The sequence below is a fragment of the Astatotilapia calliptera genome, chromosome 22 (genome assembly GCF_964374335.1).
Source record: "Astatotilapia calliptera chromosome 22, fAstCal68.1, whole genome shotgun sequence".
Classification (NCBI taxonomy): Eukaryota; Metazoa; Chordata; class Actinopteri; order Cichliformes; family Cichlidae; genus Astatotilapia; species Astatotilapia calliptera.
Genome location: NC_137442.1, coordinates 6,984,858 through 7,001,351, shown reverse-complemented (window position 1 = coordinate 7,001,351; position 16,494 = coordinate 6,984,858). Strand labels below are relative to the sequence as shown.

At 41.2% G+C, this 16,494-nt stretch overlaps 1 protein-coding gene across 1 annotated transcript in view; it reads right to left on the bottom strand.

Moving 5' to 3' along the window:
• The window catches only part of erf (Ets2 repressor factor), a 45,081-nt gene that overhangs the window by 11,326 nt on the left and 17,261 nt on the right, over positions 1-16,494 (bottom strand). Inside the window, exon 2 of the mRNA XM_026155570.2 lies at positions 4,775-5,009. Within this exon, the coding sequence (XP_026011355.1) occupies positions 4,775-5,009 (235 nt within the window). The remainder of the gene's footprint in view (positions 1-4,774; positions 5,010-16,494) is intronic.

Sequence of the window (16,494 nt, the reverse complement as noted above, 5' to 3'; positions counted from 1 at the left end):
TGTGGGTCTTAATAATATCAGGGCTGTGCGTGCTGTGAAAGCTGGTGGACATAATGTTCGCTGACATGATAAATGGAAGGCACTTTGAACAAATCGGGGAAAAGGGCAGGCACATATGTGTGAAAGAAACACGCATACACAATCTCAAACAGCACCGAGTCAACATGGGGCAGCCAGTCTCACATCGTGGGGCCCCGGTTCTCTCGAGGCCTCGTGGTCTTTGAACTTCCTTCAAACAAACTAGAAAGGACATTGGACCGTACAGACGCGACTTCTGTGCAGCGAACGCACATGCAGATATGAAGGAGCCCAAAAACACATACGCTCGATAACACGCACCGAATGAAGAAACGTTCATGTGTGTACCGGCGCGTGTTTGCTTCAAAAGGCGGCGAGAAGCATCAATCAAAGATGAAGAGGACTTTCTTCTGACGACGTCAGAATTAATTAACAGCTCGTTGTTAAAAAGGTTTAGAAAACCACAGAAAAGGCATTCACAGCAGAGCCTGGCTCCAGCTGCTCCTTGATGTGAAACACTGAGAGCAGGGAGAAAGTAACTGCTGAGATATCAAACTGACTGTTAATATACTGTTAATTCTCTGTGGCTTAGTTCCTTCGTGGGGATAAGAGCCCTGTAATGCCCACACTCACATTTGGTCTGTTTTTGTGTATTAGCAACAAGTTTAATAAGTTTCAGTTCACAGAGGACATCAAAGGGGCTCCCAGTTTATCACCCAGTGGTTTCAGACTGAACTTAAAGGACAATGCTGCCAAATATTTCCTGATGTGTTGTCACTTCAGATGGTTTTTCCTCTATGCTCAAAATAGGTCTTTGCATGGGGTAACAGCACACATGGGCACCATTGGCCTGCACAGAGTTAAGGCAATGAGTCTGCTGCTTTACTTAGCAGTTGTTAGTGCGTTCTGTTATTTTGGGCCATTTGGTAAACAGAATGGCTTCATTTACTCATAAAACCTAACTTTAAAAAAAGAATATACAGTTTGGTGACTTGACTTTGGTGCAACCACACTTTCACCAAAAACTGTTAGTACTGATTGTCTTTTAAACATGTTAAGCTTGAAATGCTCCTACAGTGGGGATTAAAATCCGAGCCTTTATGATGTACAATGACTTCTTAGTGATGGATTTGTTGTGTATTTGGCTGCAAGTGGTTGAATCTCTCTTAATTTCCAAGCTCAGTGGTAGCCAACTAGTTAGTCCCAGCCTCTCTCATTATGTCTTCCCTAATGCCTGGCTCAATGGCCTCATCATTGAATCTTTAGAGAGGATCTTGTCTTCGAGTTGGGGTTACAAACTCTTCAGGACAGTGCAATAACAAGAACTATCAGAAGGTGGAAATGTGGACATTTCAGAAGCGTAACATTTTGTCTGCTCCAAGTCTTTTATTTTGAAAACTGACCGGACTCTCTGCCGTTCCTGGGTGTGACTTCCTGTACTGATACGCTCTGCGCAGCTTTATGAAGCTTTTGTTTCGGACACTATTGAGCAACATGCAGACGATTGCTTCTTCTGAAATGCAAGCATTATCCGGCGTAGGTGCAATTAGCTGCGCTGGAGCTCGAAAGAATCGATGCGGTGCTTGTTGTTTGTCTCGCTTAATGCATTCGACAAAAAAGTAGTCAGCAAAAATAAAAATAAAAAAAGATTAGGGGATTGTGGCGGATGTGTGTACGCGCTAGCCACCCTACCCATACAACCTCAAACGGAAGTTAAAATGAGTCAGAAACACCAACTTGTGTTGCACTGGTTATCTTTATTGTTGGGTATACTAACAGCCAACCAATGCTGCAAAATAAATACTTGATTCTAATTTGAAAATCATCATCGTCCCTTTCTGATCAACAAACTGGTGTTGATATCTGAATTCAAGCTTGGAAAGCATCGCTTTAAATATGCAGGCATATGAAGTTATGTTGGAAAAAATAAAGTTGAAGCAACAAACAACACAGATGGGCTGGAGGAGGGCTGACATATAACAAGGTGTTAAGTGTTTGTGTGTGTTTGTAGGAGCGCGCGCGTGTGTGTATGTGTGGTGACGAGGCAGCATAACTAGTCATCACCATAGCAAACTATATCCCACACCAACCTACAACACAGGAGGCGACACCAGTGACTGGATGTGTGCGTGTTCACAAGAACAGACTGGAAGCTAAATAAAAATTTGCAGCATCCCACATGTGCTCTGCAGAGGGTGAAGGTGTATGTTTCTAAATCGGCTGACACCCTGGAGTTTCAGCATGCCGCGCAGATGCACAAATCACGACTACACACCAGTTGTTTTTTTTTTCCCTTTCTTCCACCTCGCAAACTGTTGAAAATCAAACAAAATCTACATCAAAGTTACGAAAAAGGCAGGGAAAAAAAAAAAAAAAAAAAAAAGAGCTCAAACTAAGTAAGAAATGTAGCTAAATGTCTTTATGATGAATTATTACTGAACAATAAACAGAAATCTGAAAAGAATTATGAAGAAAAAAAGCTTCCCCCCCATAGTTTAGAGTCTGTCTGCTGTCTCTCACTGTAAAATAGAGCACAGTTCATGGTAAACTATGATGAAAGCTATTCTTCAGCTCCAATTTTTCAAATATCATTCGAGTTTGTTTTCAACACCTGCAAGTTCAAATGAACAGAAAACAAAAAAAGAGACTCGGTATAATTTAAAAATAAATCATAGTCCAATTCTGTTGTGTGTGAATGGACCGTTATCCTAACCCTGTGGTTTGATGTACTTTACTACCCTCAAAGAGGATCCATTTGAAAAATCAATCCAGCACACTTTACTGAGTTTGTTCACCCGAGGTTCAAAACAACACGATTCAAGCTGCTGTAACTTAACATTTATGAAACTGTCTACCCTCCTGCGTTGTGAATAGATTTCATAAAAACAAAATTTTCCAAAGTCGAAGCACCCATTTTGAGTGAACGATAAGTTATAGGCTAATAAAACAAAGCACAAGTTGTCACATGATTCGGAAGGCATTGTGGGCATTGTAGGGATTCTGGGCTCAGCCAATCAGAGCCAGCGGATTTCGTTACACGGGCATTTTGCCGTAACACGGGCAGAAATATTGCCGTCAAGTGCCTTCGTAACTTGAATTTTTTGTTAAATGGGGCATTCATAAGTCGGGGTTCCACTGTATATGGCTTAGCATTAGTATCAGCTAGCTGGGAAAAGCTGGCTGTTTTTCATTGGTGTTAATAGATCAACAAATACGAGCCATCCTAGCTCTCCAGTCCTGATGTGGAATGGATAAAACTCAGGTGTAACGAGGCTCGGCTTTGGTGATGAAGGCTTCTACAGCAGTACGGAAAAGTGAGTAGACCTAAGCTTACTTTAAGCTTAGCTACAGGTTGGTTACTTGGGATGTTAGTGGTGACCAACTGAATAATTTAGAGGGGGAAAAAAAATAAATAAATTTAAAGTAAATAGAAACCATCATTAACCTAATGTGTTGCAGCTTACTCCGACACAGTCTAAAGCTCATTAAAGTAGTGCAGATCTGAACTGGACTGATAACATCTTAGAAACAACAGGTAACTGTGCTTATGATTTACTAAAATAATAAACCAACCTGGCGCCAACTAGCAAGCACAGCAAAGGTTAACTTTTTAATTTCACACTTTCAGACCTTTTAAGCAACACTTTTAATTAAATGAAGGACAAAACTAAACACTTTCCAAATGGGGGAAAAGGTCACTTCAGATAAAATAAAGTATGTTGTTCATCATTTCCAGGAACACTTTTAATCATCAGGAGTTACAATTATCCTCAAGCCATTTGCTGTTAAAATTGCATCTTTCATTTCCGTAAACTAATGAGCAGACTGGCTGCCGAACGTCTTCTTCATCATCAGGTTCAGGTGTCTCTGTTTGAGTGTTTGCCAGCCAAAGACTTCTGCACTTCTTTTAAAAAACAAACAAACAAACCATTTTAGGTCTATTGCCAACTATCCCTGTATATATTTACACAGGCAGCCATCACCAAAAAGGTTAAACTACAAAGACAAAAGCTGTTTTAATAACAAGTGTTTAAATATACTTTTATCTTTTCTGCTTATAAACAACTATGTTAAGTATTCACTGACTATATGTGAACAAGGTTAACCATGATTGGGTGCAGCCTGTTGGTGAGTGGGACTGTTTCTGATCCAAGTGTGAGAGTGTGAAATAAGTGACATTGTGTGGCAAAAATTCTCCATGTGCAATGAAAATAACACATTTCAAACTGAATTTAGAGCAAAGACACAAATTTTAAGGGATTTTTTTTTAAACCAACTATGTATCACATTTATTTTAAAAGACTTCAGGGACCTGCGATCATCCGGAGTCAAGTATTGGGTGACCAGATAATGAGTGAAAATTAGAAGCATCGAGGACAAAAGTTCCTGTCTGGAGTTGAACCTTAAACCCTTGAGGCACAAAAGGGGAGCCACTACAAACACGCAGTAATTCATGTTGGTAGTATCAGCAAGTTTCATCCCTGAGAATGACTGCAGGGTGTAATGCATAATGTATTTTCCTCTAAGAGAGTAAAGGAGTAAAAAATAAAAATAAAATAAACTGAGGGAACCATTAAAGCACAATCCAGACTCATCTCATGTGTGGAAAATATTGTTCATAAATGCGAGTTGCAGTCTTGTTTGAATGGTTAAAGTCTTGCTGAAGGTGTGTTTCAAAATATAAAGTGAACCGTGTTTGAGAAGCTGACGCCTGTTAGACCCGTGTTAAAACCATCCCTCCACTCTTTAGTCCCACCTGAGTGCTCTGCTGAGCTTGTCGTAGTTCATCTGCGGTTTACACTTCCTCGCCCCCCACAGGCGGGCCACCTCGTCTGGGTCCTTGATGACAAACTCTCCGTAGTCTCCCTGCCAGGCGATGACATCATGGTACTCCTCTTTCCGGAGCAGCTCCAGAATGAAGTGCCACAGCTGGATCTGCCTGGAGCCCGGGCTCGACTCTGGCTTGTAGGCCCACTCTGGGAAGGCAAACCCTGGGGTGAAAGAGAGAGGCGTTCAGATGGATGATCGTGACAAGGAAAAGTCTTGTGTTTGAGTCATGTTATTGGTGATCTGCATGTGATTAACTATGATCCCTCTGAAGCCTTTAATTGTCGACTGGACTGGACTGCGGCCATTTTGTTGCCAGGGTCGACATCACAACAGCTGTAAACTGCTTTTGTTTAAAGCTAATACCCCTCAGGATTTTAAACTATGAGCATAACAGGTGACAAAGGAACTGTGCTAAGCTAGGGGAGGGGAATATTTGAGAAAGGATATAAGACACAAGATTGATGGGAGCAAAAAAAAAAAAAAACTTGAAGAAATCCCCAAACATCTCCTTGCAAGGCTTTGGTGCCTCAGCGAAAGCTGGTGATGAGCACTTTCGGTTAAATCTGTTCCCACAGATTGCAGTCATATCAAATCTTCCCCTGCTATCAGCATCAAAGCTGGAAAATCAGCAGTGTTACAACAGATTAACAGGCCTTGAAATATGCACAGACAAAATATAAGCTGTGGTTTTTTATAACTGCTATCAGAGCACAATCTCACCAGAGCACACGCACTATTACCCGAAAGTTTAAAGTATAGGCTTTGTGTTGTAAAGCAGTGGGTGGCAGTAAAAGACTCAACACCACTTCTACAGAAGGCCAGGCTGAAAGGCTGCATAGCAAAGGGGCACGCGCACACACGCACACAAACACACCTTATTAGGACCAGATGTGCCTTGGCAATCAGGCTGAGAAAGCTGAGGGTGGGAAACATATGGGCACAATATAACAATGTTAAATTTTGTGAGTGTGTGTGTGTGTGTTTATCTAACTGTAAAGAAACACACTATCCTAAATACCAAGGTTACAATCAGTTTCCCACACTCTACAAAGTCTGTCATATCTATACAGCAATGACGGCGAACTGTTAACAACGATATGCTCAAGGCTGCTGGACTGTAACGCTGTGTGACGTGGCCTGTTGAACCAAGTTTGATTAAACTGCAAGACACTCATGCTGAAAGGTAGGTGCCATTGCATAACCATGCTATGCAGAAAGCCATGCGATGTATAAGAGTATGCAACCAACAAATTGGCGCAGTAAACTGGGAAATACTTATTTCTTTTTATCCTTTATGGCCCTGTCAACATGTGAGAGGAAAGCGCTCTGGGGCAGCACCATAAAAGCAGCCAATAACACAAAAAACAACCACACAAAATAGGCGAAATACCAGATGAAAACCAGATAAGATGACATTAAAACAGAAAAGAGGGGCATAAGCTGTGAGAATCAAAAAGGTGCACACCTGGTAACTAAACTCCAGTATGTGGACCTGGGGTCCAGATGTTGATTCAAATCAATTAGGACTTTTTCATTGCGCTTCGCTTGTTGTCTTCACTGACTGTTTACTGGGATGGGGATCAGTTATGAATAGGTTTTCTTTAAGACTGTTGTTACACTATTAGAGGTTTAGTTATTGTTGCAAACTGTAGTATCATAGGGATTTTTGTAAGTTGTGGATGACGCCTTGCCATTGAATGAGCTCACTGGCCCTTCGGCTGCATGGGCCAAAATGAAGCCATGTTGAGAATAAATCAAAGAAACTCAGTGTCACAGCACTGTCTGAGGAAACTGGCTGTAAATCTGATGATGGCTCAGACCTGTGGCTCTTTATTAACGGTGCTTCATTCATAGCTGCAGGAAACTGCATTCATGAGTTACAACACAAGAGCTCACACTCCTAAAAGTCCAAACATTATGTCCTTCATGCTGTAGCTACATAATAACTGCAAACTCATCTGAAGCCCTACGCTGTAACCTTATGTGCACCTCACCTATCAGTGAGAAAATAACAATCATTGTCTTTATGTAATGAATGAGAACCATAGAATCAAAATCAAGACTAACAAATGTCAGCAAATTCCTGGAAGGCGATTGCGTAATGAACATGAGGGAATCTACAAAGAAGTAGATTGAAAAGAGTAGAGACCCATGAGGGAAAGAAGTCAGAGCATTTTATTAGTTTCTGTCAGCTGGCATTGCACATAAAACACCAGGACCACAAGGTAATTAATACATAATGCACCAGCACAAATGCCAGCAATGACATCGGCCACTTGCGTAGGTTACGTCGTAGGCCCTACAAAGTCTGCCTGCAGAAGTCTAAAACAGGCCCAAGGCTGTAGGTTTGGCCTTCTCTAGAAGAGAGAGATCAGAATGTTGCCTTTGTATGAATGTTTTACGAACCGAGCCAAACAGCATGCAGACATATTATGTTTTGGGTCTGGCACCCAAAATAATTAGCCTGGATCTGTGCATACTTGCTCTTTTCTTTGAAATAAACAAAACAGCAGACATCAGTTTATCAAAAAATGTACTTTTTTTAATCGGAGCAGAAAGGAGCTTTTTACAGTGTTTCTGTCAAAAGGTCATTTTTGCTACAGAGGTGTTTGTATCTATTTGAGTCCTTCACTGTGAACCAGTTAAAAGTGCAACAAATGACAGAAACAAATCATGTGTGAAGGTGTTTTGTGAAGCTTGAGTGGATGACAAACTCTACAGTGGGTCACATCATCCCTAACCACACACACACAAACAGGTAGCACATCCTCAACACACCGTGTGATTTGCTTTCACATACAACTGCCTGTGCTGATACTGTTCGCAGTGCTGCGATACATTCAAATTCAGACCACAGCGGTGCTTGTGTTTACAATCCACTTTGAAATTAACATGTGTTTTCTCTAACAGATCACATTTTATTAGCAGGTGTAAATGGAGTCAAAGTGAGTCATGGAAAAACTAACCCAGTTGGAAACCAAAGTCCACTATCAGGTGTGCAAAGTGGAGCTGGGCCTCACCATGAATACATAAGTCAGGGAAATGGCGGTGTAAGTATCAGCTGCAGAAGCAGACCGTATCAGTAATGCATAACCGACCAAAACTGGCAACATCTAACCACAACAAAAGACAGTGCGTAAACTAAGACCTATGGAGACATCAGTCATACAGAGAGAAAGAAAGCCACAAAAAGGCACTTGGCTGATGTTTACAATACACAGCGCAGCCACATAACAAGAAGTCATATACACATACCACTCAACCATGGAAGCAGATCCTTTAGAGCATGAAAAACTATTCATAATATCATCACAGGACTTCAAATTCTGCAAACACCGGCATGCTGCCACACTGGTGCAAGCTCCTTGTGCATCAACATCTGGCTAAGTAACGGAGACACACCAGTTGAGTAATGTTCAAATTTAAGAACATTTTGTTGTTCAGCACACTCCAAATCTTGCAAGAAAACTTCACAGCACTGCTTCGTCTACTAAACCAAAAGTAATACATGCTATCACTCATCACGCCCCCCCCATCTCTCTCCCATCAAATGAATGTGATATTTCATAAATGTTCCTGCATCAAGGGGTTCAATCCATAAGCCTGAGTCATCACATCACAGTGATGGAGACATTTTATGAATTCAAACTGACTGACCTAACCAAGTGCATTAGTCATCTAAATTTGTATTGCAACATTTTTTTTTTTTATTCATGGACGGTCAGAGTAGCTCTGCATGATTCACGGTTCAAAATAATCTTTAACTTGCAGTCGGGCCTCGCTGCAGCCTCTCAGTTCATTGACTGTGAGCCATACTAGCTATACCACCTTCGTTTTAGCAACCTTTCTTTTGATTGGCTGCCCCTCTTAACATAATGTTTCAGCAATAGGTAGGTGGTACAACAGTTATATAATTCAGCTATTTGCCTTCACTTATCTCACACAGATTTTGGAGTTACAAAAAGAAAAAAGGGGGCTTGAGAAAGTTTGGTCCTGTTGAATACGAGTAACCAACACTGCAACTTTGTTTATACATGTGACAGAAACTAAAGGAGTGCAAGTTTTCTGACGTGACTTTCACTCTCCAAATCTGCAAATATACTGGCTACAACTATAAGTATTTTCTTTTTTTTAAAGTTGGCAGCTAAAAAACTCAAGCAATCGTAAGGAAGAGTAAAAAATATCCTGAAAAACAGGCGCGCTCCCGGTGACTAATAAACAACATGCTGCTATCTGATCTCCAATGGTGCTCGGAGAGAGAGCCAAAAGACAGACGAGCTGGCTGTGATAGTCGCTAACAGCCATTTGAAGGCAGATTACTAATGGGGTACAAGCATATGATTCATACAGCGGACAATAAGGCTCTTGTCACTGGGGACAGGTTAGGCGTTGTGACACAATCGCCGATGAAAAACACACATGTGCACATGTAGTACATGCACAGATGCCCGGTGACACATACAACGCACAGCGGGGAGGAGGGGATTGAATCAAAGTGGGCGAGCTAATATCTCGCAAAGTACACAGATACACAACACAGGTTAGTGGCGAGAGGTAAGTGGGTTCATGCGTGGGTGCACAGAGCACACAGACAAAGAACACAGAAATAGCAACCATGCCCACTGCATGTGTTGCAGATGTCCCTGCTGACTCATAGCTCGTTCGTTTTGTCGTTCGCCTTTCACAGATTCCGCCTTTCTCCCCCTCAACGCCGCAGCCATCGCTTCCTTTCTTCATTTCTTTTCTCTTTCATACTGTCCCTCCCTCCCTCCCTCACTCAGCCTCTAAGACACACAGTCTCCTAGCAACAAAAGCTTTTAGCTCTAAAAATAAATGGCCGAGTCACGACAAACAAGACAAAATATGATTCGATTACTGAAACTTGCCAAAAGAGTTTTGAGTTTGCAGCGCAGAGTCAGAGAGCTGCAGCGTGAGGGTGTGATCTGTCTAAAGCCGCTTGGCCAGAAGAGCCCTGCTTCACTGTCACGCCGTGTTTACAAAACACACGTTGGCCTGTCCTGAAAGCACTGTAGAGGCACGCTTTTACCATCACAACGATAAATCTGCATTAAAAGTACTGTACACAGTTTACATCTCAGTTCAAAAGAGACACAAGACCTGTTCATTCACGCCTCCTAAACTGATTCAGAAGCAACACAGACGGACCCAGAAAGCCAGACAGCAAGCACCGCTGATGGTGCAGCATTTCAACAGATGCACCAATGAGGGTCCAGTTGGAGGTGCATCTGTTACAGCTGGTGGTTACCGCAGTGCGAGTAAAAACACACACTGAGGCTAAAAGCCAGAGAGGTGGAGATCAAAAAGACTAGAGAAGCAATAAAACTTTGACTCATACAAACTATGACCACCCCTAGGAATCTAGCGCACCCTAAACTTTATGACACGCTTCTAATTAATCTTGTTTAAGAATATTAGGGTTTCAAAATAATAATGAAGGAGACCCCCTCACGTAACTAGTAATAAAAGCACAATTGCTTCTGATAGCGGTACAAAGAAAGTTTTTTGGCTCAAAAATTGCCATTTGAGGGCCGACTTCACATCCATAGCTGCTCAGCATTTTGTTATTTTTTCTCCTTTCAATTTAAGCCAATTAAAACTGTTTAAAATGACTTATTACAGTCCTGGTAAAGCCAAAACCAAAATGTCATTGTGCATGCAGGAAGAACCCTGTCAAACTGCAAGTATTAGAGAGCCGCCTACTGCAGACTCTTAGGCTGACTGTAGTTCTTCTAGTGGCCACTTGAAGCTGGCTCCAAAAGCAAGTAAATCTAATGCTAGGCCCAGTTTAACAGCATTAAAATGTATATTAACAAAAACGAACTAACAAAAACTAAACCTTTGTTTAGTTTCCCCCTTCATAAAAAACTGTGCAATGAATTAGTTTTTACAACTCATCCAATTGTTTCGTAGAATTTGGGGCGTGGCCACTGGGAATGACAAGTAATCAGTGTCTGCTCAGAGTGGTACAGTCCTTCCAAGAAGTTTGTGCTTCCGCTGCACCCATAGACTTTATTATCCGGCTGGCCACGCCTGATAGTATAACTTCAGAGACGTAATACCAAAATTTAAAAAACCTGAAGTCAACCGACCAGTCATGACCAAAGAGCAAAGCCTTGTACTTCAAGTAAAAGATCCTCCACTACTGATCTCTATTGTTAAGTGTGCATGTAAAAACATATGCAGAAAATGTGTCTTGTGTGTGCTTTTGCTGGCAGTTTTGCTGTTTTTATTCACACTAGAGCTGTGTACAAAGTGTTAGAGAAGTGTTATGGGACTGTAAACACGCCATATTCCAGAGAAACTCTTAAAAAGAAAAAAATTTGGAATCTTTTTTTAAACATAATGCCAACACGTGAAACTCGTCGAGCTTAGAGAAATACTCCTCAGCAGCAAGTAAAGTGTTAACATGTCTGAGCTATTATGCAGCTTGTTTTATGGCTGCTCTGGTTTAGTCCACGGCTGATGGCGCAGGAGGCCACAAGTCAGTGAAAACTTAAGTAGACAAAGGGAAAAAAAACCCTTGTACTATCTGGCAAACTTTGCTCCAGACAGGAAGAATTTCTGATTGTCGGGCAGAGGGGGGAAGCACACGATTTCAGGCCTTGCTGGAGTCTATATATAGCCAAGTCCAGGGCATTAAAACTCATTTACTATTAGCCTGCAGTCCCAAGCCACCTGCGTGCTCCCATCCAAGAGAAACACACAATCTGTGCAGCAATAATCACAGGGTGAGCGGGTTTAACACGCAGGTCTGCTTTTCTTACGGACTCTGACGTCACTCCAGTTGGAACGGTACTCATAATGACCGATAACCATCACTGGGGTATTGTCCAAAAAGGCCTGCAGCCGCTGAGCCCAAACACAGGCTGCCTCTTTCTCTCCAACAAGTTTCTTTAACATGCTGTTAATTCTATCCATCTATCCCCCCGTTTATTTTTCCCTCCCTTCCTCCTATTCTTTGGCGGACCTATATTTAGCTACTGGAAAGGTCGGTGTGTGTCTGTCTGCAGGGTAATGATCCAGGGCCATGGAGAGAGACCCACAGAGGTAGCTGACCAGGCTCAAATCTCTGAGGAGGCTGGCTCACTGCTGAAATCTGGATTTTTATTTATTTATTTTTAAATCAGTGCAGGGATCAGGATAACACATAAAGGCAGGAAACAAATGGGTACAGAGCAGGAAACGGGGAATCTCTGCTGGGCGTTAACGGCACTGGCATCTGCAGAAAGTCATATTTTGGAGGAAAACGCAAATAAACACATGCGAAAAGAATTAAGATAAAGTTTAAACTTCACTTAACACTTAACTGCCACTCTATAGGATCTCCAAATTAAAGGATTTAAATGATGCAGAGAATCTATATTAAAAAGGATAGTGAATTTAAATCACTTGAGTTTAAGGTGATTGACTATTAACGATACACACCAAGTTAACTATCCCTCTTCAACACAACAGACAGTCTAACTCTGCTCTAATGAGGAGTCCTGAGCCTTAAACTACTGTTTAAAAACTCCGCTCCTCACTGAGCTGATCTCATAATTACCCATAAAGGATGGAGTTCAGAATCGAGGAGCCAGCGGCTTAAAGGCAGGGAGGAGTCGTGGAAAACGGATGGGACGAGGAAGGAAGAAATCAGGTGGAAACGCAGACAAGAGAGTGAGGAAGAGGAAGAAAGGTGAAAGAAAAGAAAGAAATCCAGCAGAGATCAAAGGGAAAAGGAGGACGAGTATTCGCAGGTGCACAGTGTGAACCTTCACCCTGCGCTCTCACATGATCCTCCATTACATAACGTTAATAAAGAGACAGACGACTGAACACACTGATAAGGAAGGAGGAGATTGTAAGAGAAGAGGTCAGTGTTGGGGAGATGCAGACAGGATGAGCATTTACCAAAGAAGTAGAAGGAAAAAAACCCTTAATCTAATCTTATAATGGGGTACGGATATGAGCCTGAAATGTGTCCTTACATGTTCATTTCCCCACCAAGGAACAAAGAGACTAAAAAGAGTAGTATGACGCCAAAGGAAACCAAAAAGCTTTCCAGAGAGAGAGAGAATCAGAGAGAATAAAGGAAATGAGATATAAAAGGTCGGGTGAATACGTTTTGTATGGAGGAACTGAGAAAAAAAAAAAAAAAAAAGCAAAGAGGAAGCAAAGCTGCTTACACAAACAAACAAAAAAAATCTAAACAAATCTGCTTTATGACATGTCATTCCTAAACTTAGGAATATCACAACTTGATTTAAAAGCAAAAACTTTGCAGCCTTCCCACAAAAAAATAGCATTTATCTCATTTTGATCTCCTGTTAATAAACTAGTTGACATTTCCTCTGCGATTTCTGTTTCATTCTTCTAACCAGCAGCCACTCTTCCCTTTTCCCATCGAAGAGAAGATGTAAAATAAATGCCAGATCAGACAAAGGTCAAATAAATGAAGCATGTAACTGAAATCCCAAGGCTTTATTTTTATTTAGTTCAGGTTTCTATTTAAAATGTAAATATTTAATCACAAATATTTGATGGTCATTTTGCATGTTTTTATTTAATGACCTCTCCTGGTTTGTGTTTTTTGTTTATTATTCCCAAACATCATAAATGGGTGCTGACCCAAAGACTCAAAAAGTTTGAAATCATGTTCTACAAGCTGAGCTGGAAGGAGATAATAGGCTAAGTTGTGTTTGTTGACTGATTTTGGCTGTACAAACGGCCTTCACCTGACAGTATACTATTAAAAGAAGACGAAAAGGTTGACTAGTAATGCTCATCTCAATAGAAAGTATGGAGTTTGAAGGTTTGTCACATTAGTAAAGCTAATAAAACCCTTTTGAATGTTTAGACCATCTTCACTAGAGCAGAGACAGCTAAAGCACATTAATTTGGGAATCAGCCAGACAGAAAACTGTCCCGTCTTGAAGGTCCAAACTATCTCGAAGTCAGCCAAAACTGTGATTAAGCTGGCCCTGGGTCGGTTTAAACGTGTGCAGTCAAGAGACAGTTATTACACTCTAATGTGAGGGGGAGCTCCTTTAAAGCTGCAGCCGATTTAAATATGTCACTACTGTCTTCCTGAGGTACCTCAGTTGCATCTTTGGCACCTTTCAATCTCATTAAGACAAATAATTAACTACTAGGATTGCCAGTGGGAAATAAAAAAAGGCTGAACAGATTAAAAGCAGCAAAGTAGGCAATCTTCACAGGAAATGATTATTACTGCAGTGATAATGAGAAACAAAATCCTGAACAGGCACATCAGTGATGATCTCAGAGCTCAAACTTCTATCTCCTAATCTGCAGCCCCTGAGCCAAGGTTGCAGACTTATCACTCTTAGGCCTATTTTCCCAGAGAGGAAAAACACATAAATGCATGCACGCATGCTCCCAAACTCGTCTGAGCATGCCTTCCTTCCAGAAAATGACAACACTGTAAAACATTTGGCTGTGATGAGCACCTGGCTACCTGACTGCTTCACTGAAGATCTCTTCCTGTAGTTATTGTGGAATTTGGAAGGAAATCTTGAATATCTGCGAATAGCAGTGAGTTACAAATGGATAATGAAACATTGTGCTGTCAGAAGGAAAGTCAGCTGATCTTAAGCCCAACAAACTGGCAAGCATCACATTCAGGAAGTTGCTTTGCTGATTAATAACATCAAACTGAGCGGTCAGCTGGCAAAATGCACAAATAACCTGCCCTTTAGCATGAACGCTTTGCTGGTAAACCACAGAAAAGAAGAAGTAACGTGCCTCAACGAGTGTCATCAAGTCAGATCACAAGGGTCTGCTTTCATTTCAGGGAGAGGGGAAAGAGGGATCGATCAAAAGAAGCGGAAATTGAACATGCAACAAAAGTGAATCCCTATTAAGTAATCAAAACAGATTAAATTAATCTCATTGAAATGTCCGCTACAAGTAAATGTACGTATTTACATTCGGACAAATCCATGTAAATTAGGTGAGTTATTTAAATAAATAAATAAATAAATAGCCCATTTTGCTAATTTTAGATAATTATATTATTTTACTAAAGCTAAAATTCACAATTAAACCAGTCTTATTTCCCAGCTGTTCCACATATACTTACAACACTGAGTCATCTTACTTACTTAACAGAAGTCTGAATTTTCCTGTTATTTTAGGTCATCTGATTAACAAAAATGTGACTGATGATAAGCTGATGCTTAAAACAATTAAAAAAAATAATAACAGTTTTATTACAATTACGGTAGTTTTTCTTTGGGGGAAGGCCAACATTTATTGAATGCAGGAAAAACCCTTGACCTTTACTTCATTTGAAATCCAGTGTGATGGTGGTGTACTGAAAGTACAAAGTTACATTACTTTTGAAATGCTTATGAACCTGACTGCTCAACCACTTATAAAACGTATATGTGAAGCGATCGATGGAGGCCACAGTGGAGCTGGAGTCACTTGCAGACTGGTGGTGGTGTTACTGAAGGGAATTTAGTGCAGTGGAGGGAGAGAGAAGATAAATATCTGTTTAAAATTTGGCTTCTGTGTTGTGGTTTGGTCACCAGACTACTTTCATTTTCCTCCAACACACAAACGCGCACGCACACAGAGCGCGGCAAGGCTAACAGCACAAATCTGGTGACTTTAGCTATTGGACTCGACCATGTGTGTACATTAGTGTGCATGCATCTATGCACACAACCGCACACATACACGTGTCACCGCAGCCCAGAATAGGTCTGCAGCTCCAAATTCAGGGAGCCGGATGAGTGACTCATTCTCGTAGTCCCTGCCAGTCAAACTCCATCTCCTCCTTCCACAGCCCCAACCACCCCCTTTCCCTTTCAGCATCTTTCCATACAGACAAGGAGGCTCCACTGCTGATTACAACAATGCTAAAGGTTTATTTTATGGATGCGACAAAAAGAAAATAAAGCAATGAAGAATCAACAAACTGCTCCTCTCTGATTTTCCATCTGAAATAAACATATTAATATCCCTAAAGCCATAAAACTTTGCGGAGTAGATAATGATGCCAAGAGCTAATCAGATATGTGTGTGCATGTCTGGAAAATTATTAACACCTGTAGTTCAAAGCTATACATGTGTCGGCTTCTATAGCGACTCCTTGGGATACATTTTTACTACACTCTTACCGATAAGAGATTTAACATGATCTAAGCCACACTTGGTTAAGCTCCTTATGTGGATAAAGAAAAACTTCCATGCCCAAATGAAAAGCTTGTCCTGGACTTACTATACAACAGGTGTCATGCACACCGAGAGAGAGCCGGGAGCAGAAGAAACAGTACTGGACAAATAAATTAAAAACTGAGATTTAAACCAAACTGCACATCAAACCAACCTTCTATTACTCTATTACGGTCATTCGCATGCTTCTCAGTTATTTGTGACCGCATGGACTTGTTCGTGGAGAATTTACATTACATCACCAACTAAGCATATGCTCCATGCAGCAGACTTCAAAGCAGTATAACACAAATGACTGCTTGGCTGTCCAGCTGCCCATGTCTGCAACAGTTTTACACCTCAAGTCCGGATATCTACAGGCATCTCCCACATAAAGGGTACTTACGTGGGCTACCCAGGTATATTAATCACTGTTCAAGACTGGAGTTGGCATGTTGGTTAGAA